The 23,419-nt window shown below is 44.2% G+C and overlaps 1 protein-coding gene across 7 annotated transcripts in view; it reads left to right on the top strand.

Annotated features, from left to right (window-relative positions):
- Nucleotides 1-5,412: 5,412 nt before the first annotated feature.
- The window catches only part of ARHGEF7 (Rho guanine nucleotide exchange factor 7), a 202,310-nt gene continuing 184,303 nt past the window's right edge, over nt 5,413-23,419 (top strand). For 4 of the 7 annotated variants that reach the window (XM_034758145.1, XM_034758151.1, XM_034758149.1 and 1 more), the window contains exon 1: nt 5,413-5,709. In XM_034758145.1, coding sequence (XP_034614036.1) covers nt 5,545-5,709 — 165 coding nt within the window. In that variant the 5' untranslated portion in view covers nt 5,413-5,544. The remainder of the gene's footprint in view (nt 5,710-23,419) is intronic. The other 3 variants (XM_034758152.1, XM_034758146.1, XM_034758150.1) reach the window with 2 other exon arrangements.

Genomic DNA, 23,419 nt, shown 5'->3' with positions numbered 1-23,419 from the left:
CAGCTTCCGGCAGTCAGATGTTTAGGGGCACCCAATTATCTTGGCTAATAGTCATTGATTTACCTATCCTTCATGAGCTTATCTAATTCTTTTTTTAACCTATTTATACTTTTGACCAGAGGTCGGCAACCTTTGGCATGCAGCCCATCAGGGTAATCCACTGGTGGGCCGCGAGACATTTTGTTTACGTTGATTGTCCACAGGCATGGCCCTCTGCAGCTCCTGGTGGCCGTGGTTCGCCGTTCCCAGCCAATGGGAGCTTCAGCTGACTGGCTGCTGCCTGTGACTGCAGCCCTATACCTTAGATGCTCCTCCAATTGTGTACAGAAAAGGACTAATATGGAAGCTGAGAAGGAAGCAGCAGAAGGACATTTCCAGTGGGAGCAGGGTGGATCTATGGCCGGGCAGTTTTCCCCCATTCCACTGTTCCTCTATCCCATTTTCTCCCCTCCTAACCTCTCCTGGCACCTCCCTGATAGTGGGGATTTACTCCCCAGGTAGGAAAACACAGGTTTTAAGATTTATACATTGTAACCAACAGCTTCAACTGCACTCAGAAGCTAGCAGGTGGTCAATGAATAACAAGGAGCACTGGTGTTAGTGCCCATGGTGGCTTACTCCACTTAAGGGGACAGGCCGGATCCTGCACAAATTAAAGCTTCAAGGCTCTTTTTGAAGGTAGCTTTAAGTAGGACACATGGCAATAATATAGCTCTGCGTTGTAATACATATGTGTTGATCATTGCGAGGAGGGTCAGAAAGAAACAGTCAGTCTCTAGATTAAACATACAGAAGGAAAAAATACATCCCCCACGGGTTTTCAAAAACAGCCATTGATCCAATATGACTCCAAGACTGCAAACTATCGACTGTCACCACGATTCTGATTGACCTTTAGTTAGTCTGCTCCATTCCAAGTCCCCACCTCTGTTAGGCACAGGAGAACAGAGAGAAGTATAACTGGTCAAAACATCTCACCATCTTCTCCAGTGATAAACAGGAGGGGTATCAGAACTGAAAATCAAAAAACAGTAATGAGAAAACAAAGCAGAAAAAAGAAGAAACGAAAAATGAATGGGCGTGGGCTAGAACACAAAACAAAGTTAAAAACCGCAAAAGCGGCACAGTTTGCCACCTCACTGCCCTTTTTTGGATAACCGCTATATTAAACAACAACAGTCCTAGTGCGGAATATTGGGAACCCCCACTGTTAACCTGTTGTCATGTTGAGAACTGACCATTTATTCCTGCTCTCTGTTTTCTGTCTCTTAGCAAGTTTCTAATCCATGACAGTACTTTACCTATCATCCCTAAACTAGTTGATTTCCTTAATAACCTCTTGTAAGGGATTTTGTCAAAAGCTTTTTGAAAGTCCAAATAAATTATGTCAACTGCTGCTTCTTTAGTTAATAATTCACTCAAAATGGAATGCTGTAAAAACCGCTGTAAAAACCGCCAGATATCCAACAAATCTGGATTATGTATTTCTCTCTCCCTTAGTCAGGAAGGGACCAGGATGTTTTTAAGTCTGGGATTTCCTGTAGGTATCCAAATAGCTTTCTTGTGTAGAGCACAGAAATTTTAAGATTTCCTAAGCTGGCATATGTGCTATAAATCTCTCCCTAGAATGCTTCCTACACTTTCCCTAAGAGAGTAAATGTTCCAATCATTTTTTCAGGCTTTGCCTATGTTTACAAAGGTTAGGTTATTCCAAAACTTAGTTGAAACATGCCCTATGATTCAGATGATCTTAGAAACTTTTTAGATGTCAATCTACATATACAAGACAGACACAGGGTGTGGGGAAGGGATAGACGAGAACATATAGGCAGAGCAAACAGAACGATGATTTGTCAGTGTCATGGAACTGCCAGGATATTTTAAATTTGTAAACAATTTTTGGGTGGCATTTTGTTTATTTTACACTTTATTTTTATTTGTATTAACTACATTATAGGGCAAGGGTAGGAGGGAAGGGAAGATAGGAAGAGATTAGCTAAAATGAAAAAAATAAAGGGAGGCAAGGGGAAAGAAAGAATGGGAAGAAGATGGAGGGCAGGATGGAGAGGGGCATGGAAGGAAGTAGGAGGCTGAAGTGAAGAGAGTATGAGGGGAAGGGCAATTGGATACAGCAGCCAATTAGGAGAGGGAAGAGACTGTTCAAAGTGAAAACTGTAGAAAATGGTTTGATGACATGATTAGTTTCCAAAGGTCTCTGTTGATGCTGTCTCTGCAGCTGCTCCTGCTGGCCTGAGTCTCTGGCTGGGTCTACTGTGGAGTTTCTTTTTCTTCTCCTGAGCCCACATGCAGAAGATGACATATATATTGTATGAAAGTATTTAATGGGGAGATTTTCAAAAGTGCTAGAGCGATTTAGTCCCACTGAGAGCTAAAGGGACTTGTACTCCTAAATATCTTTTAGTCACTTTTGAAAATTTTTCTCCAATGGTTGGAAACATTTTCTTACTGTTTCCTATGCTATTGGCAAGTATGCTGACAGGTTTTCCAGTTAGTTTGGCCATCTATACGATTTGCTGAGTAATGAAAATAGCAAATGTTCCAATATTCTTCTATTGTTTTTTTGTACAGATATATGTTATTTAGCTGCTGTTAAATGGTATGTTGAAGGAGTAAGTAGAAAAGCAAAAGTGAGCAAAAGTTTAATGCTAGCATACATTTTGGAAAAGTTATTAAACTTCATGTTTTTGAGTTTGATAATCTCTAACTATAAAGGATTATGAGGGGGACAAACTATCCTAGTTCTGCCTCATGCAAGATTGCTTGCACCTTCCTCTGAAGCATCTGGTGCTGGCCACTGTCAGAGACAGGATACTGGACTAGATGGCCCTTCAGCAGTTGCTATGTTTCCGTGTGTGTATAAAATGAGCTTAGCAGCAACATATAGCAAAGTGTGATGGGCCACTAATGATGGAGCCAATCCTGCAACCACAGGGGCCTTGTCTAGGCTAAGAAAACAGATTGTGTTTGAAAATATGTTAGCTACCAAACTCTGAACATAACTTTGCACCTAGTGTGGACACTTTAACACTTTGAAAAATGTTGACCTTAAGTTCCTCAACAGGGTCTTGGCTAGACAAGACCTTAAGCACATGAATAATTTCACTCACAGAAGTAGTTTAACTGAAGTAAATGGGGGAAAAGGCACAAATACATTATAAACCATTTTGTACAGGTTCATTTTCAAAATATTTGTAAGTACTGTACACTGGCTTAGCAACTGCTACCATAAATTATACTTGTGGAAAGTCACAAAGTAAACCAGTGAAACATATGGCAGACTGTAGACATGATGCCTGGAAATGAACATAGCCAGGGAAGCTAACACTTCAGTCATACATTGTTTTAATAATTGGCATCATTGCTGCTCATATAAACTGTAAGCAAATGAGTAAAATGTCCAAATGGGATCAGTTGGGCCAGGGATATGCTGCCAATGTTCCTAGAAGGAATGCCCATAAAAATGTTCCCCTTTAGCCTTTGATAAAACTCACATTTGATAAAATCCACATGAGCATACTTGCAGAGAGGACAATGAGGGACTGATGAATCTATTCACTTTTTTTCCTGTTTAAACAAAAACAATTTGACCACAGCCAAGTGTATTTTTATAAGTGTTTTCCTTTGTTCTTGCAAAAGATGCCAATTAAAATTGTACATAATATAAAATGCTTATGCAATACATTGTGTTAAACTTGTGTAATTTGAAATAGGCAGATGTGTGTAGCTTTGCAGGGGAGTTTAGGGGTATCCTGCTCTGGTAATGTACCAGTTACAATTTGGTACATTCCAAAGACAAAAAATCTACTCTTCAGGAATATTTTTACGAAACCCAGGGATGTCAGCTCTGTAAGGGTAACCTGACAATGTTCAGCATGGGTCAGCTTTATCAAAAGTAGAGACAGCATCCCAATCCTCTTTTCTGTTTGGTGGTAGAATGTTAATAAGGGTGCCCAGAGAGCCCTTCCCAGCACATTGCTGACGCTGCGGCTGCACTACCTCGCAGTCAACCCATGAAAATCGAATTAAGTACTACGCCTCTCGCACAGCTGGATTACAGAAGTTGACATTAGAGGCGACTTAGGTTGCCGTAAAGGACCTGGTAGTATAGACACATACATTAACAGGTCGACGTAAGGTGGCTTCCTTCGACCTAACTTTTTAGTGGAGACCAAGCGTGACTTGGTCTAACCAATTCTGCTCCTTTAAAAAACTGCAGTTTTCTTGTGGAAGTCTTTGTTAAGCTATTTCACGAGGTTTCTTTTTCTTCTAGTGCCTGTATGGCTCCAGAAGCAACACTGTCAGTGACTGCTTCAAATGTAATAGGAGTAAAACACTTTCACTTGGAAATATCAAATGATACAAAACCATTATTTATAACTCTGTTTTCTTTTATATGGCGAGTTCACTGATTGCAATCAAGTGGCATAAACCAACCCTCCACTAGAAGGCACATACAACATAAACTGTTTGTTCAACGTTAGATCGTTGTTAACGTTACCAAGGTCAAGCACAATACAGCATAAACCTATTCCTGATAGATTTATGAGTCCATTCTGCACTGTTTAGGATCCATCTGGTTACATACTGAATTAAAATGTTCACTCAGCAACTGTTGGCTTGCTGGGTAGTAAAAGAGTACACGGCACACACACTTATTTGAATGCTAAAAAATCCTGAAGGATGCCACGATTTGAAGATCAAATATCCAGTTTACCTCTAGGTGAAAAATGTCAGTATAAACATTTCCGATATTAGCCACCATGTATATGGGTGGGTGGGTGGGGGGGTTAAATGGTCTCCCAGTCTGCCTAAATCTGACCGTGGAGACTGGGGTTGTGTATACATATGTATACGATTTGCCAATGTGTGCATGGGAACACACATCCCCATGTAATATGTGTGACTATATAATACATAAACACACACACACACTGTCCCTATTACCTACGCAGGATGCATTTATACAATAGCTCAAACGTTTGCATTTGTAGCCCGCGTGCTGCAGATGCCAAGCTCTGCGAGACGGCAGCTCCCCACATATGTGCAAGCAGCGCTCGTTGCGTGTTACAAAGGAGACCTGCCTGCAGCAGCTGTGCCCCGAGTGAGCCATGCCCGCTGGAGGGGCGCGGGCTCCGCCGCAGGTTTGTGTGCAGAGAAGGGGCCTCGCGTCTTTTCTTCTCCTCCGGCTGTCAGTGATGTCATGCGGAGGCAGCCGCCGCGGCGGGGGGAGGAGGCGCTGCAGGTTCATGTGTATGTAATGAAAAGGCAGTTGACAAGCTGCCAAAACGCACGAGAGGGAGAAACTGGACCCACTGGATTTCGCAAAGCGAGTCGTCATCTGCAGCAGCTCCATGGCGAGGGAGGAGGGAGCGGCGGCCCCGGCCTCTGCTGCTTCAATGTGAAACCCCAAGCCAGGGGTGGGGGATCCTAGGGGGGGCACAGGCCAAATACAGCCTCCTGCGGCGCGCGATTGCTTCCCCCTCGCTGGGATTTACCCTCCGCGCGGCGGCGGCGGCAGCAGCCATGAACTCCGCGGAGCAGACCGTTACATGGCTGATCACCCTGGGCGTGCTGGAGTCGCCCAAAAAGACCATCTCGGACCCCGAGGGGTTTTTGCAATCGTCTCTGAAAGACGGGGTCGTGCTGTGCCGGCTGCTGGACCGCCTGCTCCCGGGCACCATAGATAAAGTAAGTGCATGTTCCTCTGCCCCTGAATCCCACCCCCACCCAGCCTTGGCGTGTGTTTGTACCAGAGAACGAACACACACACCCCATGCCCCCCCGCAGCATGCACAGTCCCATAGGGTCTAGGCTCACGCAGCTCAGAATGCACCGTGTGCTGAATAATGCATCCACCCTGCAGGGTGTCAGATGCACCCCGGCTCCCGTGGCAGCTGAGCCGGTGACTGCAAAAGCCAAACGTGCAGAACGAGCCTGTGACACTAACGCCGCCCGCTCTGTGGGCAGGAAAGGGGCGCCCGGGTGGGGTGGGTGGGGGGCAAAGCTTAAGCGCCCCCGCCGAGAGCGCGCGGTGCTTGCTGCACGCAGCCACATGGGCTGATGAACCCGAGAAGACACGTCCCCGCCCTGATTGCCCTGGCCCCGGCCGGGGAGCGAACCGAGCCGGGATTAGATTTACGCACTTTCCTTTGTGCAGTGATCCCCCCTCACGCACCCCACCCTTGAAAGCCCGGGCAGCGGCAAAGGAAACGGGCGGCCTTTCCCCTGTGCATGCGGCCGCCTCCGCCAGCCCGCCGCACGCCAACCTCCTCCAGCGGGGAGCGCTGCGAAGGCGCCATTGCCCGGGGCTGGGGGCAGAGGAGGGGGCGCAGGCAGGCGCAGAGTTTCCAGCCAGGCTGGACTCTAGTCGGTCACGTTTAAAGGGACAGGAGCCTGGGCTAGTCCAGAGCTGTGGAATCACCTCCCCGTGTGCGGGAGAAGAGGAGATTCTGCTCAGTGGATAGGAATGAGGTTATTTTTATGTGGCTGTAATGTATTAGCCTCAGTACTGGTTTATTAAAATGGCCAGATAAAAACAATTTCCCAATCAGACATCGTCCTGCGGGAACCACGTGACATGAGGTTATTTAGGAAAATGATAAAGAAGAGTGTATTAAATATACCCTGTGGTCATCATTATTGGTTATGAAGTACTGGCAGTGGCTAGGTGCTGTGAAGGCGGAGTCCTTGTCCTGCGTAATTTACAGTCAAAAGCCCCGATTTCATTCCTGTGGGTGCACCTGAATGGAGCCCCAGTGGTTCTTTGCAGGCACTGGCATCCACCCGATTGCAGGATTGGGGCCTAATTAGAGGTGAATATAAGCAGGGAGAGTGGATGAGCCAACAAGTAGTGTGCTCAAATGGTGAACTGTGTTAGTTTATAGGTTTTTGGGTTTTTTGAGTTTCACAATTTTGGTGAGATTATTTTATGGGGAGAAAATGCCTCTCAATATTAAAATCCTAGCTGTATGTGAAGGAGAAATGTATACAGGATCAGATGTATCCATTTCAACCTTCCTTTAGGACATTCCAAAACCAGTCCATATAATGTCTGGAATACTAAAAATGTTTCAAACAGCACACGATGCACTGTGACCCAGTCTCAGTAAACATTAGAGGAATGTTTTTAAATACTAGAAATAGTTTTCATGAGGACTGTTTGTTTTTGTATTGTTTGGGCCTTTTATTGTTTACCTATCACTCAGAAGATCCTACTTTTTTCAGAGTGACATAAAAATGGCATTTCAGTTTTATTTTGCATTGTGTGAAACATACAAACATATGGTGTGAAATAACTTTCATGCACCATGTACACTTATATACTTATTATACACTTATTCCTCTAGTATTCCAAAGAGAGAGGATTTATTCCATGCCCAAAAGAGGCTACAGTACTTGGAATGTTCAAGTTGAAACATCGGGGATTTATTTACCAATTTTTATTCAGAATATTAGAGGAATTAGTGTTTGTATGGACACCGTGTTACATATATTATTTTTTCTACAGAGCACATATGCAAACTTTGATATACATATCAGCACTTATGTTAAAACTTTGCCTTTATACCATACAAGATAACGAGGGAAAGAATGATGAAGAGCGTTTGGTGGGCCGATGGGGAACCCCTGTTTTTTAAAATACAGTATGATAAATGAGGCAGAATGGCCTAGTAGTCAAGGCACTAAACTAAAATAGAAGAGATCTGAGCTCAATTCTTGTCTCTGCTACAGACTTCTATTATTCTTTATTTACATTGCCATTGCAGTGGTGCCCAGGGGCCCCCAATCAGGGATTAGATCCCATTGTGCTAGGCACTGTATAAACACATAACCAAAAAAAATATTTGGTCTCTGACCCAAAGAATATGCAATCTAACGATGAGACATGGCAACAAGGGAAAGTGACAAACAGAGGGCTGAAGCACAAAATATCAATGAAATGCATATGAGGAATGTGATAAGCAATGGTCACAGCACATCAGTGAGCTAATCGCTCTGTGCCTCAGTTGCCCACCTGTAAAATGGAGGGGATAGTACTTCCTTTCTCCCACCCGATATCTTGTCTGTGTAGGATCCAATGCCGCAGAGATTCACTCCTGGTTTAATTTTCCACATTGTGCGTAATCCCAGAGTAAGTCTTTGCTGGGTCAAAGCTTTAGATTCCTTGGGGCAGGGACTATCTCTTACTATATGTATGTACAGAGCCCTGCATAATGGGGCCCTGAAATTAACTGGGGCCATTAGATACTACTGTAATATAAATAATAATAATTAAGAAAGCGGAATGGAAGAGAGCATGAGAACAATATCTTCAGAGAGTGCATGAATTCTACACAAGTGCCAGGGAATTGGGGATTGAATTGTTCATGCAAATGATGGACTATCTGCCATTTTTATACCAGGTGCCAGAGTAACTAGAACCAGCAAAGTCACACAACTGTTCAGACAGGATGAAACTCACTCACCCATGGAGGGCCCATTCAAGGCTCGCCATGATACTTAAGCTCTGTAGTAGGGCTGTGCAGTAAGGCACAGTACTTTGTCAGCTGCATAGAGGGCCGTTCACATTTCCTGTGTGCTGTGCAGGGAGCTCTGAACTAGCTGTGACTAGGACTCCGGAAGAGCCTATTGGACCCACACTTTGATAGATCTAGTGGCTTGGAGCCACTGTCTAGGGCAGTGGTTTTCAACCAGTGGTCTGCGAATCACGGGGAGTCCAGAGACTATGTCTAAGATTTTGACAGGGGTCTGCACCTCCATTCAATTTTTTTAGGGGTACGCAAATGAAAAGTTGAAAACCACTGATCTAGGGGGTTGTATAGCAGTTGCAAACACTGTTTCAGTTCATTGACTAGAATAGCTGCCATATAGGAGCTGTGGTTTTCTCATTTTGGGTGGGTGTGTGGATTGTATCCCCCAATCCTCAGTTATTTTCCTGAATAAATCCCACTAATAATAAATAATAAAATTAAATCCCATTAATAATAAATAAATAACAAATCCCATTTATTCATTATAGGGGAAGGGATGACTTTCACTCATACTGCACTTGCATATCCAAAAAACTACACTCAAAAAACTTTACTAATGCTCCATGTCAACATTTTAAAGATTCTGTTTAAATTCTGAACACATATCACACATTGCCAGCAATAGGAGTTTTGGTGTACAAGAAATGTAGGATTGGCTCCATTTTCTCTAATTCTCATTCTGTTTTTTTGTTACTAGAACCATCTGCATGAAAACAGAATAGTTGTTTTTAAGAGTTCATGTTCTCCTAGTGTTATCATTCTGTTTGCTACATTGTTACTACTCCTAACAGTAATTAATATAGCACGAGACACATACAGAGTTCTTTTCAAATCTGGGCCTTGGTACTTTACTCCTTGGCACCCAAAAGCCTACTGACTTAAATGGGCATTTTGGAGGCCCAAGAAATGTAGGAGTGGGCCCATAAACTAAGGCCTTGTCTACACTACAGAGTTTTGTCGACAAAAGTCAGCTTTCATTGACAAAACAGTGGATGTGTACACACTACAATGCTCCTTCTGCTGACAAAACCCTCCTGCTTTGCTGACAAAATAAAATCACCTTGAAGAGAGGCATAAAGCTTTTTGTGGCAAAGTTATATCGACAAAGGTTCAGTGTAGACCAGGGATCGGCAGCCTTTCAGAAGTGGTGTGCCGAGTCTTCATTTATTCACTCTAATTTAAGGTTTTGCGTGCCAGTAATACATTTAAACGTTTTTAGAAGGTCTCTTTCTATAAGTCTATAATATATAACTAAACTATTGTTGTATGTAAAGTAAATAAGGTGTTTAAAATGTTTAAGAAGCTTCATTTAAAATTAAATTAAAATGCAGAGCCCCCCGGACTGGTGGCCAGGACCCGGGCAGTGTGAGTGCCACTGAAAATCAGCTCGCGTGCTGCCTTTGGCGCACGTGCCATAGGTTGCCTACCCCTGGTGTAGACACTGAGCTTGGTTATGTTGCTGTAAATGGCCTCCTGGAGGTGTCCCACAATGTCCATCCTGACCACTCTGGGCAGCAGTTGGAACTCCGTTGCCCTGCACCCAGGTACACAGGCATCCGCCTCTCCGCCTTTGAAGACCAGGGGACCTGAGTTGTTAGATCTGCTGGCGCTGTGGGGTGAGGAGGCTGTGCAGTCCCAGCTCCACTCTAGCTGTAGGAACTTTGATACCTACAGTCAGATTTCTTGTGGCATGTTGGATAAGAGCTATGACCAGGACACACATCAATGTCGTGCAAAGATAAAGGAGCTGAGGCAGGCATACCAATAGGCAAGGGAGTCAAACCGTCACTTCAGTGCTGGGCCAAGGATCTGCTGCTTCTATAAAGAATGGGTTCCATCCTTGGTGGTGACTCCACCACCAAGAGCCCTGTGGATACTTTGGTGGGGCTGGAGACAGTGGACTCAAGTGGTGGACGAGGAGATCGAGTTGGAGGATGATGTGGCGCGGCGAGTCAGGAACTCTTTTTGACTCTGGAGGGGTCTAGCCAGTCCCAGCAGTCTGTCTCTGGCGTGCATGATGCAGGAGAGGAGAACTCTGGTAAGTGATCTTTTTGAGTTGTTGCTGCTTGGTTATATGAGGTAGATCTGTCCTTTGCTTTGCTATATGCTAGAAATAGGTGAAGGGATAGAAATGTACAAGACTAGCTGTGTTGGCGTGTGCTTCACGTTCCCCTGGGCAGCTTTGCAGTGCAGTGAAACAGTGTGTTAATGCACACCGAGATTTCATGGGAATCCTCCAGAGAGATCTCTAGGAAACTTCCCTGGAGGTACTCACCAATCCTCTGTTGAAGGTTCCTTGGCAGAGCTGCTTTGTTCCTTCCCCCATTGTAGGAAACTTTCCCGTGCCAGTTAGTAATCACTTGTGCAGTGACCAAAGTGGCACACAGGCGAGAAGAATAGGGACCTGGTCTGAAGCCACACTCATGCAAGAGATGCACCCTTGCATCCTTCCTTACCCTCAGGAGTGAGATATCATTTTCAATGACCTCTGCCTGTGGAAAATGGTGGCAGAATTTACAATATTGTCCCTAGTCCCCTGCAGTGATCCCCTTAAAAAAACAACGAGACCCTTTGCCACCTCTTGAGCGCCTCCCCCCCCCGCCGCCCCGAGCTGTGTGCTTGCCAAGAGACAGTGAGAAACTGATTCGTATTTTTTAAAAGGTGCATTTTACTATAATGAGTTGATGTGGTGCGTGCACTAAAATTCATTCTTCTGTTTATTGTTTATTGTGCTTCTGCAGATGTGGACTTCAGTGGAACCCCCTACACACTGGCGGAGCACCTCTGCTAGATAAGGAAGCAACCAAGGAGGCGCAAGGAGTACCTGTTTTGAGAGGTGCTCCAATCCTTAGAGGCTGAAAAACAAGAACACAGGTTGTGGGGAGAGACTTTAAAAGAAAATTATAAAATAGACAGGCAGGACAGAAAGGAGAGCCAGGAGTGAATTTTAATGGGCCAGGAGCAGATGATAAAAGTGATGGAGGAGCAAACAGAGATGTTGAAGTCCCTAATCACACTGAAGGCAGAATTCATGCGTGCTCGACCCCCCTGCAGATGATACAGAACTGCTTTCTGTGCCCTCCCCAAACTCCTCCCACACATTCCTTGCAACTTCCAGGCCCATCTTGGTACCTGGTCACTCCACCTCTTCAGACAGCTTCCAAAATGATAGCTGGATTTACACACAGCTATGAGAGCCTACACTGCCCTTCATTGTTATCTCCCTTCCCACCAAGCTTTTTTGTGTGTTGTTTATTGGTATTTAATAAAAACAAACTTGCTGAATGATAACCAATCTTTATTTGTCTCCAAAACACGGTGGTTGCTGCTGGAATGAGTACAGAGTGGCAATTTGATAATTTGCTGTGTAAAAATCCCAGTCAGGAATCATTAACATTTTTATGCAAGGTGGCAAGTTAACAAAGCATGGCAGAATGCTGTATAGAATGACTCATTACTGGAGCTGATTGTCAAAATGGTGCCTCAAAGCCTCCCTGATTTAGATAGACCCCTCTTGTGCCCCTCTAATAGCCCTGATATCTGGCTGCTCAAAATTAGCCGCCAGGTGATCTGCCTCCGAGCTCTTCTACCCCAGGGGAAACTTCTCACCTTAGCTTCACAAGTATTATGGAACGCACAGCAGGCTGCTATGACCATGGGAATATTTTCCTCGTTTAGGTCTAACCTGCCATAAAGGCAGCGCCAGCGTGCTTTTAATCTGCCAAAGACATGTTCTATGGTCATTCTGCACCTGCTTAGCCTATTGTTGAAGCATTCCTTGCTGCTGTCTAGGCTTCCCTTGTAAGGCTTCATGAGCCACTGGAGTAAGGGGTAGGCTGGGTCTCCCAGGATCACCATGAGCATTTCAATATCCCCATTGGAATCTTCTGGTCGGGAAAGAAAGTCCCTGCTTCCAGCTTTCTGTACAGGCCAGTGTTCCTGAAGATGTATGTATCATGCACCTTCCCTGACCACCCCACGTTGATGTCAGTGAAACGCCCACGGTGATGAACAAGCGCCTGCAACACTATGGAGAAGTACCCATTTCTATTGATGTACTCTGTCGCAAGGTGGTCCGGTGTCAAAATTGTAATGTGTGTGCCATCTGTCGCCTCTCCGCAGTTAGGGAAACCCATTTCTGCAAAGCCATCCACTATTTCGTGCAAATTGCCAAGAGCCACGGTTCTTCGTAGCAGGATATGATTAATGGCCCTGCACACTTGCCTTAATGCAGCCCCAGTGGTGGACTTCCCGACTCCAAACTGATTCGTGACCGACCAGTAGCAGTCTGGAGTTGCCAGCTTCCACACAGTGATCGCCACACGGTTCTCCACTAAGAAGACAGCTCTCATTTTGGTGTCCTTGCGCTGCAGTGCCAGGGCGAGCACCGCACACAGTTCCAGGAAGGTGGCTTTCTGCATCTGAAAGTTCTTCAGCGACTGCTTATCATCCCAGACTTGCATAATGATGCGATCCCACCACTTAGTGCTTATTTCCCGAGACCAAAAGTGATGGTCCACTGTGTGCAGCTTCTCCGTGAATGCCAAAAGTAATCTGGTGTTGTTTCTTTTCATGGCACACAGCAGGTCAGACAGATTTGGTCCTCATGATATACTGCATGACCAGCTGTGATGTTTTCATAAGAGAGAGCAGTGCAGGATCCATCCTTTCAGACAGAGAAGGCGGGCGCACAGTAAACAGGGGCTGTTGAAAAATGCTGTGAAACACAGTTCGAAGCCCAGAGAATCATGGGATGGAAAAAAACTGTATCATAGGACATTGAGCCCTCACCCATGATGCACTGCAATCCATTCTGTCTTCCCACAACTCCTATCTGCAGAAGCTGATGAGTAGCGCAGTGGGATAAATACCCACAGTGCACTGCTCTCTCTGTTAATGCTAGAGCACCAACTGTGGGCATGCTCCGCTGACAGAAGAAGAGTTGTGTGAACATGCACAAACGATATAATTATACCGGTTTTTGATTCTCGGCTTAACTAGCGTTAACAAAATTCTATAGTGTAGACAAGGCCTAAGCCTCGTTCATTTCCCCAAAGAGTTAGGATTGTGACTCACTAGGCATAAACAATATGAACAGACCTCATTTTCATGCAAATACCCCTAGTAATTAAAAACAGATGGGACATACAGAAAATAAATGACAGATCAGCAGGAGAGGATCTAAATAGAATGTTTGTCAATCAGCTGCTTTTTAGAAAATGGTTTTCGAAAATAGTATGTGTTTAGAAGACATCTGTCTGGGGAGAGGGACTGAAGAGGAAATTACATATAACAGTATTAATACTTTTTTAATGCTCTGCTTTTAAGGCCTTTGGGCACCATAATAAAAATTAGTGAAAAGAGAAGTATAATAAACAAAGGCAGTGTGCCCATTAAAAGGCAAAAAGCTCAAAGAACAGGTTTGTCTTAGGCAGAGAAACAAGACAATGGATTTTGATACTAGGTGGACTGACCTTTTTGTTTACAGTAAATACACAACCTCGTACACAGAATAACAAGTAGAGTTTCCTTTCAGAAAGCTATGGTTAAATTATTTTCACATTAAAACTATATTCTGTCTTCAACACAAGAAAATTAGAAACTTACTAGATTTCAAGAAGTGTAAATTGAAAAAATTAAGAAAGCATTGTTACTATAGATGGTGTCTCTTATTTTTAGGCAGTCATGTGAGATCATGTTACTCTCTGCATTTCAGAATAAAACATGTCAATGCTAAACAGAAATTTTAGCATGCTGGTTCTGCTGAAAACTTTGTCATGAATATGAGAAATGAACGAAAGAAAAAACAGTTCTGAAAAGAAAATTGTTACAAGCTTTTTGGAGCACATATGTTTATACTGGGGAGCTATTCTCTTTTAAAGAGTAGGAACCTTATCACATGCATCACCATCAATGTTAGCAATTGTTTGACTGAAAAGCCATGGCTTCAAATTACTGCATTTCAACCACGTGTTTTAAATTAAAGTTATGTTGATAGTGGGAGGGAGGCAACTATTAATAAAAGTTGCAGTGGAGATGCCTTTCATTATAGGAAACATTTTCCAAATAAGTTGCTGTATCTCAGACAGTTGACCCAGTTTTGATACTGTATATAAGGATTAAAACTAGAGTGGGAACCTTCCTTGTCATGCTCCACTAAGTTTTGTTGTACTTTCGCTTGTAGTCTGTTGTCCCTATTTATAAAGAGCATTATTCTAAAGAGACTCTTATTCAGCTAACTGCCATGTTGAGGTAAAGACATGGGGATTCCTCATTGTGATCTGGCACCTTTATTTTGCTCCCCCACAACTAACAGAATCATCCAAATCACAGGACTTGGTGTTGATGGGGGACTTCAACTATCCAAACATCTGTTGAGAAAATAATACAGATGGCACAACTTATCCAACAAGTTCTTGGAATGCATTGGAGACAACTTGTTATTACAAAAGGTAGAGAGGCTGTTTTAGATTTGATTCTGACAAATAGGGAGGAATTGGTTGAGAATTTGAGGGTGGAAGGCAACTTGCGTGAAAATGATCTTGAAATGATAAGTTCATGATTCTAAGGCCTAGTCTTCACTTACCGGCTGGTCCGGAGGCACGCCATCGATGTTCTGGGATCGATCCCGGAAGTGCTCACAATTGACGCCGGTACTCCAGCTCGCCGAGAGGAGTACGCGGTGTCGACGGGGGGAGACTTCCGGCCGCGTCTGGACCACGGTAAGTCCGGAGTAAGGTACTTCGAATTCAGCTACGTTATTAACGTAGCTGAATTTGCGTACCTTAGTCCGAAGTCCGGACTAAGTGTGGACCAGCCCTTAGGAATGGAAGGAGGGAAAACAGCAGAATAAAGACAAAGGACTTCAAGAAGGAAGGCTTTAGCAAATTCAGAGAATTGGTCATTGAGAGCCCATGAAGCAAGTCTAAGGGAAAAAAGAATTGAGAAGAGTTGGCGGTTTTTTAAAAAAACATTAAGGGTACAAGAGCAAACTATCCCAGTGCATAGGAAAGATAGGAAATATGTTAAGAGACCACCCAGGCTTAATCAGGAGTTCTTCAGCAAACTGAAACTCAAAACGTTATACAAAAAAGTGGAAACTAGGTCAAATTACAAAGGATGAATATAAAAAAACACCAATACCACAAGCATGTAGGGGCAAAATTAAAAATACCAAGATACAAAACATGATTAAACTAGCTAGGGACATAAAGGGTAACAAGAAATATTTTACAAATACATTAGAAGCAAGAGGAAGACCAAGACAGACTAGGGCCTTTACTCAATGAGGAGCGAAAGACAATAATAGAAAACACAGCAATGGCCGAAGTGTTAAATTCCTTTTTTGTTTCAGATTTCATCAAAAAGGTTGGCAGTGATAGGAAAACTAACATAGTGAACATCAATGTAAATGGGGTAGGATATGAGGCAAAAATAGAGAAAGAACAAGTTAAGAATTACTTAGACAAATTAGATGTCTTCAAGTTGCCAGGGCCTGAAGAAATATATCCTAGAATAGTTAAGGAATTAGCTGAAGAGGAGATCTCTGAGCCATTAGCGATTATCTCTGAGAACTCATGGAGGACAGGAAAGATCACACAGGACTGGAAAAAGGCAAATATAGTACCCTACCTATAAAAAAGGGAATAAGGACAACCCAGGGAATTATACATCAGTCTAACTTTGGTATCCAGAAAGAAAAAAGAGCACATAAACAATCAAATTTGTAATCATCTAGAAGATAATAAATTGATAAGTAACAGTCAACATGGATTTGTCAAAAACAAATCATGTCAAACCAACCTAATATCCTTCGTTGACAGGGTAAGGAAGACGGTAAGAAGCAGTGGATGTGATATATCTCTACTTTAGTAAGGCTTTTGAGACTGTCTCACATAAGCCAACTAGAGAAATATAGCCTAGACAAGCCTACTATAGGTAGATCAGGGGTCAGCAACCTTTCAGAAGTGGTGTGCCGAGTCTTCATTTATTCACTTTAATTTAAGGTTTTGCATGCCGGTAATACATTTTAACGTTTTTAGAAGGTCTCTTTCTATAAGTCTGTAATATATAACTAAACTATTGTTGTATCTAAAGTAAATAAGGTTTTTTAAATGTTTAAGAAGCTTCATTTAAAATTAAATTAAAATGCAGAGTCCCCCGGACCAGTGGCCAGGACCCGGGCAGTGTGAGTGCCACTGAAAATCAGCTCACGTGCCGCCTTCGGCACGCGTGCCATAGGTTGCCTACCCCTGAGGTAGATGCACAACTGATTTGAAAATTATACTCAGAGAGTAGTTATCAATGATTCACAGTCACGCTTGAAGGGTATATTGAATGGAATCCCTCAGTGATATGTCCTGTGTCCGGTTCTACTCAATATCTTCATAAATGATTTGGATAATGGCATAGAGAATACACTTACAAAGTTTGTGGACATTACCAAGCTGGGAGGGGTTGCAAGCATTTGGAGGACAGGATTAGAATTAAAAATGATCTTGACAAGCTGGACCAATGGTCTGAAATAAATAGGATGAAATTCAGTAAGGACAAACACAAAGTACTTTACTTGGAAAGGAAAGTCAATTGCACAAATACAAAATAGGAAATGACTGCTTAGGAAGGAGTGCTGCAGAAAAAGATCTGGGCGGTATAGTGGATAACAAATTAAATATGAGCCAATGATGTAGTACGGTTGCAAAAAAAGTGAACATAATTCTGGGATGTATTAGTGTTGTAATCAAGACATGGGTGGTAATACTTCCATTCTACTCAGCACTGATAAGCCCTCACCTGGAGTACTGTGTCCAGTTTTGGGCACCACACTTTGAAAAAGATGTGGATAAACTGGAGAAAGTCCAGAGGAGAGTAACAAAAATGATTAAAGGTCTAGAAAACATGACATATGAGGAAAGATTGAAAAAATTGGGTTTGTTTAGCCTGGAGAAGAGACGACTGAGAAGGGACATGAAAACAGTCTTCAAGTACATAAAAATTTCTTATAATAATAAGAAGGAGATAAATTGTTCTCTATATCTACTGAGGACAGGACAAGAAATAATGGTCTTAAATTGCAGCAAGGGAGATTTAGGTTAGACATTAAGAAAAACTTCCTAAATGCAAAGGTAATTGATCACTAGTACAAATTACCTAGGGAGGTTGTGGAATCTCTGTCACTGGAGGATTTTAAGAACAGGTTAGACAAACACCTGTCAGGGATAGTCTAGATAATATTTAGTCCTGTCTCAGTGAAGAGGACTGGACTAGATGACCTGTTGAAGTCCTACATTTCTATGTTTCTGTGTAATGGGGTTTCACAAGTGGGAGGGCTCTTTGAAGCCCTTTGAATAGGAGGCATGCTGGGGAGAGAAGGGTTGCTGTTATCTGTGGAACAGACCCTAAGTGAGTTCCTGAAGCTGAGTGTAAGTTATAGCAACCCTGAAGCTGCTCTGATTTATGTAGGAGGCAGGGCCCGAATACAGGAGGTGCAAAGATGACTTAAAGCCACTTTGCCACTTCCCCGTTCTGTTCCTGCATCAAGCATAGCTTGGGAAGAGCAGAGTCTGGTTTAGGAAGAATAGATGGCCACTTTTTTGCTGGTTGAGACTCAAAGGAAATTTATACTCATATGAATTTATTTTCTACATGGGAAAGCTCGAACACCAAAGTAAAATTAATCTGGTTATTTAAAGGGATGATATCAGGATTGAGGGGGCCAATACATTTGAGTCCTCCTAATCCCTTTAGGAGTGAGGTCTCTGGCCTAAATAAATGTCTTGAGTTTTAATTTTGGAACAAAAATAAATGAATTTGCTAATGACCCATAGAAAACAAATGCAGCACTGGGTATACATTGAATAGGAGCACAAGCATTTATGCATAATCACTTCCCACAAAGGTAGCCCAAGCATTCATGCGCAGCTGCTTTCCCTTAACTGTTCTCCTTGCAGGCAGCTACGGTGATTGGCAAAATGAGAATGATGTTTGAAACCGGTAACAATCATTTGTCTCTGATTTCACCTGAATTCTTGGGGCCACATTTTTCTATCAGTTACGCAAGTCTGAGGACAGAGTCTAGTGTTTTGAGGCTTTGGGAGGAAGAAAGAGAAGGTGGTTAGGAATCAGAAGAGAATGGCATTTGGAGGTGAATTGAGCTAGAAAGCAGTGGCATTTTTGGTGGGGAAGCCTGGTACTGTTGTACATACTGTGAGTTTATAGTGCTAGCTGAGAGCAGATTGTGGGCGCACAAACAGTGGAGCAGGTTGGTCCCTGTGACATCAGTCAGGGCATCAGAGTATCACCACCTGAGGTCTGTACCATGCAGATTAGCACCAAGAGGCTTTTCCATTCCCCACTGCTGAAATCCACAGAGAAACACTTTGCAGACCCTCATCACAGTAGTTGAGAGACATAGCAGGGCTGGACCTAGGGGACAGGAGACATGTTTGCGTATTTATGCACATATGGTCTCTCTCCTGGCAATAGGCTTGCTTACTTAGCCTCCCAAGGAGGTTATTTGTGCTTCTGGCAGGAATAATGTGCACCAGGATTCCCTGTGCAGATTAGCTTTGCTTTTGCTGTACTTTGAGGGCTGGTTACCACTTTCCCTGCATTGGCCAGAATGTGGCCCACATAATTTACTTAGAGAACATATTTTATTGCCTGTGTTTTACAGCTGCTCCAAAGGCTAACAAAAATGACAACTTGGTGCTGTTAAGGACTCATTCATAACACTTTTAGGGCCCTTTTGTCCCCTTCATACCTGTGGCTAGAGGGGATGAGAATCTAGCAGACACAGATAGAGGGGTGGTACATTGCCATTTCCACAGTGGCTCCTCTCCATGGTTCCCTGGACTTAGGCAACTGTGGCGTCAGCCAAGGAAGCACTGTATGTGAGCCAGGGAAGAAGGGAGTTTCTAGCTGGCTTTGGTGGCTCTTCTTTGAAAAACGGTCATGTCAAGAAGGGTGGGTGTGGCTCTTGGGTGACATCAGGGCTGCTGAGGCCTGGGGAGTCATGGAGAACCCCCCCGCCCCAAACATTGAAAATACTGAGTGAGGAAAATACTTTTGTAACGAATACTGCAAGACACAGGTGCTGACTTTGTAGGTGCTCCAGCCCTGGAACACCACGGAAAAAAATTAGTGGGTGCTTTGCACCCACCGGCAAACAGCTTCCCCTCCCCACCCCCAGCACCTCCCATCTGCTGCCGGACCTGCTGATCAACTCCTCCCCCTCCCACCCAGCGCCTCCTGCCTGCTGCGATCAGCTGTTCCACACATGCAGGAGGCCCTGGGGGGGAGGAGCAGGGACAGTGAGCGCTCTGGGGAAGGGGTGGAACTAGGCAGGAATATAGTGGGGGTAGGAAGAGGCAGGGCAGAGGTGGGGCCTTGGGGGAAAGGGTGGAGTGGGGGCAGGGCCTGTGGTTGAGCGGGGGTTGAGCACCCCAGGGAAAGGAGGAAGCTGGTGCCTGTGCTGCGAGACAAATTATTTTATTGCTATTGTTCTCATTCATATTCCCTGGACCCTGGCTGCCACAGTGCTTTCCAGACAGGCCTGATTCAGCCGTCTTCTTTCCCCACCAGGAGGGCAGACGGGATCCTCTCTCCTTAGCTCCTGGGTTCTCAGTTGCCCCAGTGTTACCCATCTCAAACTCAGAACACCCTCCAGCTGTGGGAGGAAAAGAGGGAGCTCTGAGCCAGTGTCTGCTGCCTGGCTCCCTAAGCCAGCCTCCAGTCCTGACTCCTTGACTCACTGGTGGGCAGACCACGGTGTGCAGAAGCCAGACGTTCAAAAATCAAGCTCAAAAACTCACGAGAATGACTTAAAAATTGAGATTTTCAAAAATAATACAGTTTGGGTTCTTTTTATTTACTTTCCGGCTTTTGAGCCTCTAGGGGGTCACATTTTTCAAGCTTTTCTCCAAAAAATGATTTTTAAAAAAAAAAATGGAAGTTGAGATTTTCATGCAGCCACTTGGTTCTGGAGCAGGGGCTTTAAGAAAAACACAAAATATCATGAGGCTTGTGATAAAATCATGAGAGTTGACAACCAGTCAGAAATGTCCTCCAGCTGGCACCCTTGGGAGCTCTGCTCCCTGGCTCCTGGTCAGATTTGGCAATCCTGGGCTCACTAACAAGATCTATGCTTGGCTCCATGGAATAGTGTATAGTTCCAGACCTTGTTGGAGAAGTACAGTGGTGGTTCCAGTGCCCCATGCTCTTCAGAGCAACCTGTATGATGTGCTGGATCTGTCCTGCTCTGGACAGACTGATGGCTGAAAAGGTTGGAAAGAAATCTCCTTTTCCTTCTGGCTACCCTTTTAAGGCCAACAGAGTGGGAGCATAGGTTAATAATCCAAATAGCTCTTCCTTTCAAGGAAACCTGGAGACAAAGAGGCAACTGCGGGAAGGCTGGGGCATGGAGAAGGAAAACAAAACGTGGGGTGCCTGGCTGCTGCAAAATGGAGAATTCTGCATCCAAAATGTTGAATTTTGCCTCTTCTTTCAAAATTTCAAATTTTGCAGCAAATGTCACTGATCCAGAATCACAGAGTACACCAGTTATGCTACTCTTATCTCTGACCCCAAAGTCAGAGATATCCCCTAACATGTTTGTATAAAATATTTCCATTACAATAAAAAGTCCTTACTTTCAATTTCAAGTGCCTGAGGGGAGGAAATAGGAATTCATTTGAATGGAAGTTAGGTCGCAAAGTAATAATGAGGCAGTAAATACAACCTACAAGATGTTAAAATAATGATGGGGGGAACTGGCAGGGCCCCTATATTTATGTTGTGTAACACTTTCCATCATAAAGGAGTCGTTACCTTTTCTTTGAGAAGCATTCACATCTTCAGTGTATGCAGTAGGCCTTTGATCCTAGAATCATAGAAGATCAGGGTTGGAAGGGACCTCAGGAGGTCATCTAGTCCAACCCCCTGCACAAAGCAGGACCAACTCCAACTAAATCATCCCAGGGCTTTGTCGAGCCTGACTTTAAAAACCTCTAAGGAAGAAGATTCCACCATCTCCCGAGGTAACTCATTCCAGTGATTCACCACCCTCCTAGTGAAAAAGTTTTTCCTAATATCCAACCTAAACCTCCCCCATTGCAACTTGAGACCATTACTCCTTGTTCTGTCATCTGCTACCACTGAGAGCAGGCTAGATCCATCCTCCTTGTAACCCCTTTTCAGCAGCTATCAAATCCCCCCTCATTCTTCTTTTCTGCAGACTAAATAATCCCAGTTCACGCAGCCTCTCCTCGTAAATCATGTGCTCCAGTCCCGAAACCTCTCCAGCGCATCATCAGAGAGCTACAACCTATCCTGAAAGATGATCCTTTACTCTCACAGATCTTGGGAGACAGACCTGTCCTCGCTTACAGACAACCCCCCAACCTAAAGCAAATACTCACCAGCAACCACACATCACTGAACAAAAACACTGACCCAGGAACCTATCCTTGTAACAAAGCCCGATGCCAACTCTGTCCACATATCTATTCAAGTGACATCATCATAGGACCTAATCACATCAGCCATACCATCAGGGGCTCTTTCACCTGCATATCTACCAATGTGATATATGCCATCATGTGCCAGCAATGCCCCTCTGCCATGTACATTGGCCAGACCGGACAGTCTCTACGCAAAAGAATTAATGGACACAAATCTGACATCAGGAATCATAATACTCAAAAACCAGTGGGAGAACACTTTAACCTGTCTGGCCATTCAATGACAGACCTGCGGGTGGCTATCTTACAACAGAAAAACTTCAAAAACAGACTCCAACGAGAGACTGCTGAGCTGGAATTGATATGCAAACTAGATACAATCAATTCAGGATTGAATAAGGACTGGGAATGGCTGAGCCATTACAAACATTGAATCTATCTCCCCTTGTAAGTATTCTCACACTTCTTATCAAACTGTCTGTACTGGGCTATCTTGATTTTCATTTCAAAAGTTTTTTTCTCTTACTTAATTGGCCTCTCAGAGTTGGTAAGACAACTCCCACCTGTTCATGCTCTCTGTATGTGTGTATATATATCTACTCAATATATGTTCCACTCTATATGCATCCGAAGAAGTGGGCAGTAGTCCACGAAAGCTTATGCTCTAATAAATTAGTCTCTAAGGTGCCACAAGTACTCCTGTTCTTTTTGCGGATACAGACTAACACGGCTGCTACTCTGAAACCTGTAATCATTTTTGTTGCCCTCCACTGGACTCTTTCCAATTTTTCACTGTTCATCAGGGGGAAATCTACCCAGGCTACAGAAGTGCCTTTTCTTTGTCCTGTGAAATTCCATTCAGATTTGGTTGAGATATAAAATATTAACAGTTGCCATTTCCGTTCTCTCCTTCTGTTCCTCAGGAAACTGTTGTCAACCTGCCCAAATCATTGAACATTCTGAGGCTAGGCTCATGCCACCACAAAAGCAGCAGAAGCAGCAGCACACACTGTAGAGAGAACACCAGGGTGCTGCTAGTGGAGGGAGAGGCGCAGGCAGGGAAGATAGCTGGGCTGGGCTCTCCTGCTCAATAAACCCCAATGCCTAGGTCATGGCTCCAGTGCCCCTCCATGGATGCACCACAGGGGCAGGGCCGGTGCTTCCATTTAGGCGACCTAGGCGGTCGCCTAGGGCACCAGGATTTGGGGGGGGTGGCATTTTACCGCCCTCGGTGGCAATTCGGCGGCGGGGGGTCCTTCCACACACTGGGTCTTCGGCGGCAGTTCTGCGGCGGGTCCTTCACTCGCTCTGGGACCCACCGCCGAGGTGCCCCGAAGACCGGGAGTGCAGAAGGACCCCCCTGCCGCAGAATTGCCGACAACGACCGGGAGCGCGGAAGGACCCCTG

Source organism: Trachemys scripta, chromosome 1 (assembly GCF_013100865.1).
Source record: "Trachemys scripta elegans isolate TJP31775 chromosome 1, CAS_Tse_1.0, whole genome shotgun sequence".
In the NCBI taxonomy this organism is placed as follows: domain Eukaryota; kingdom Metazoa; phylum Chordata; order Testudines; family Emydidae; genus Trachemys; species Trachemys scripta.
The sequence above is the reverse complement of the archived record's forward strand: the minus strand, read 5'-3'. Positions and strand labels throughout refer to the sequence as shown.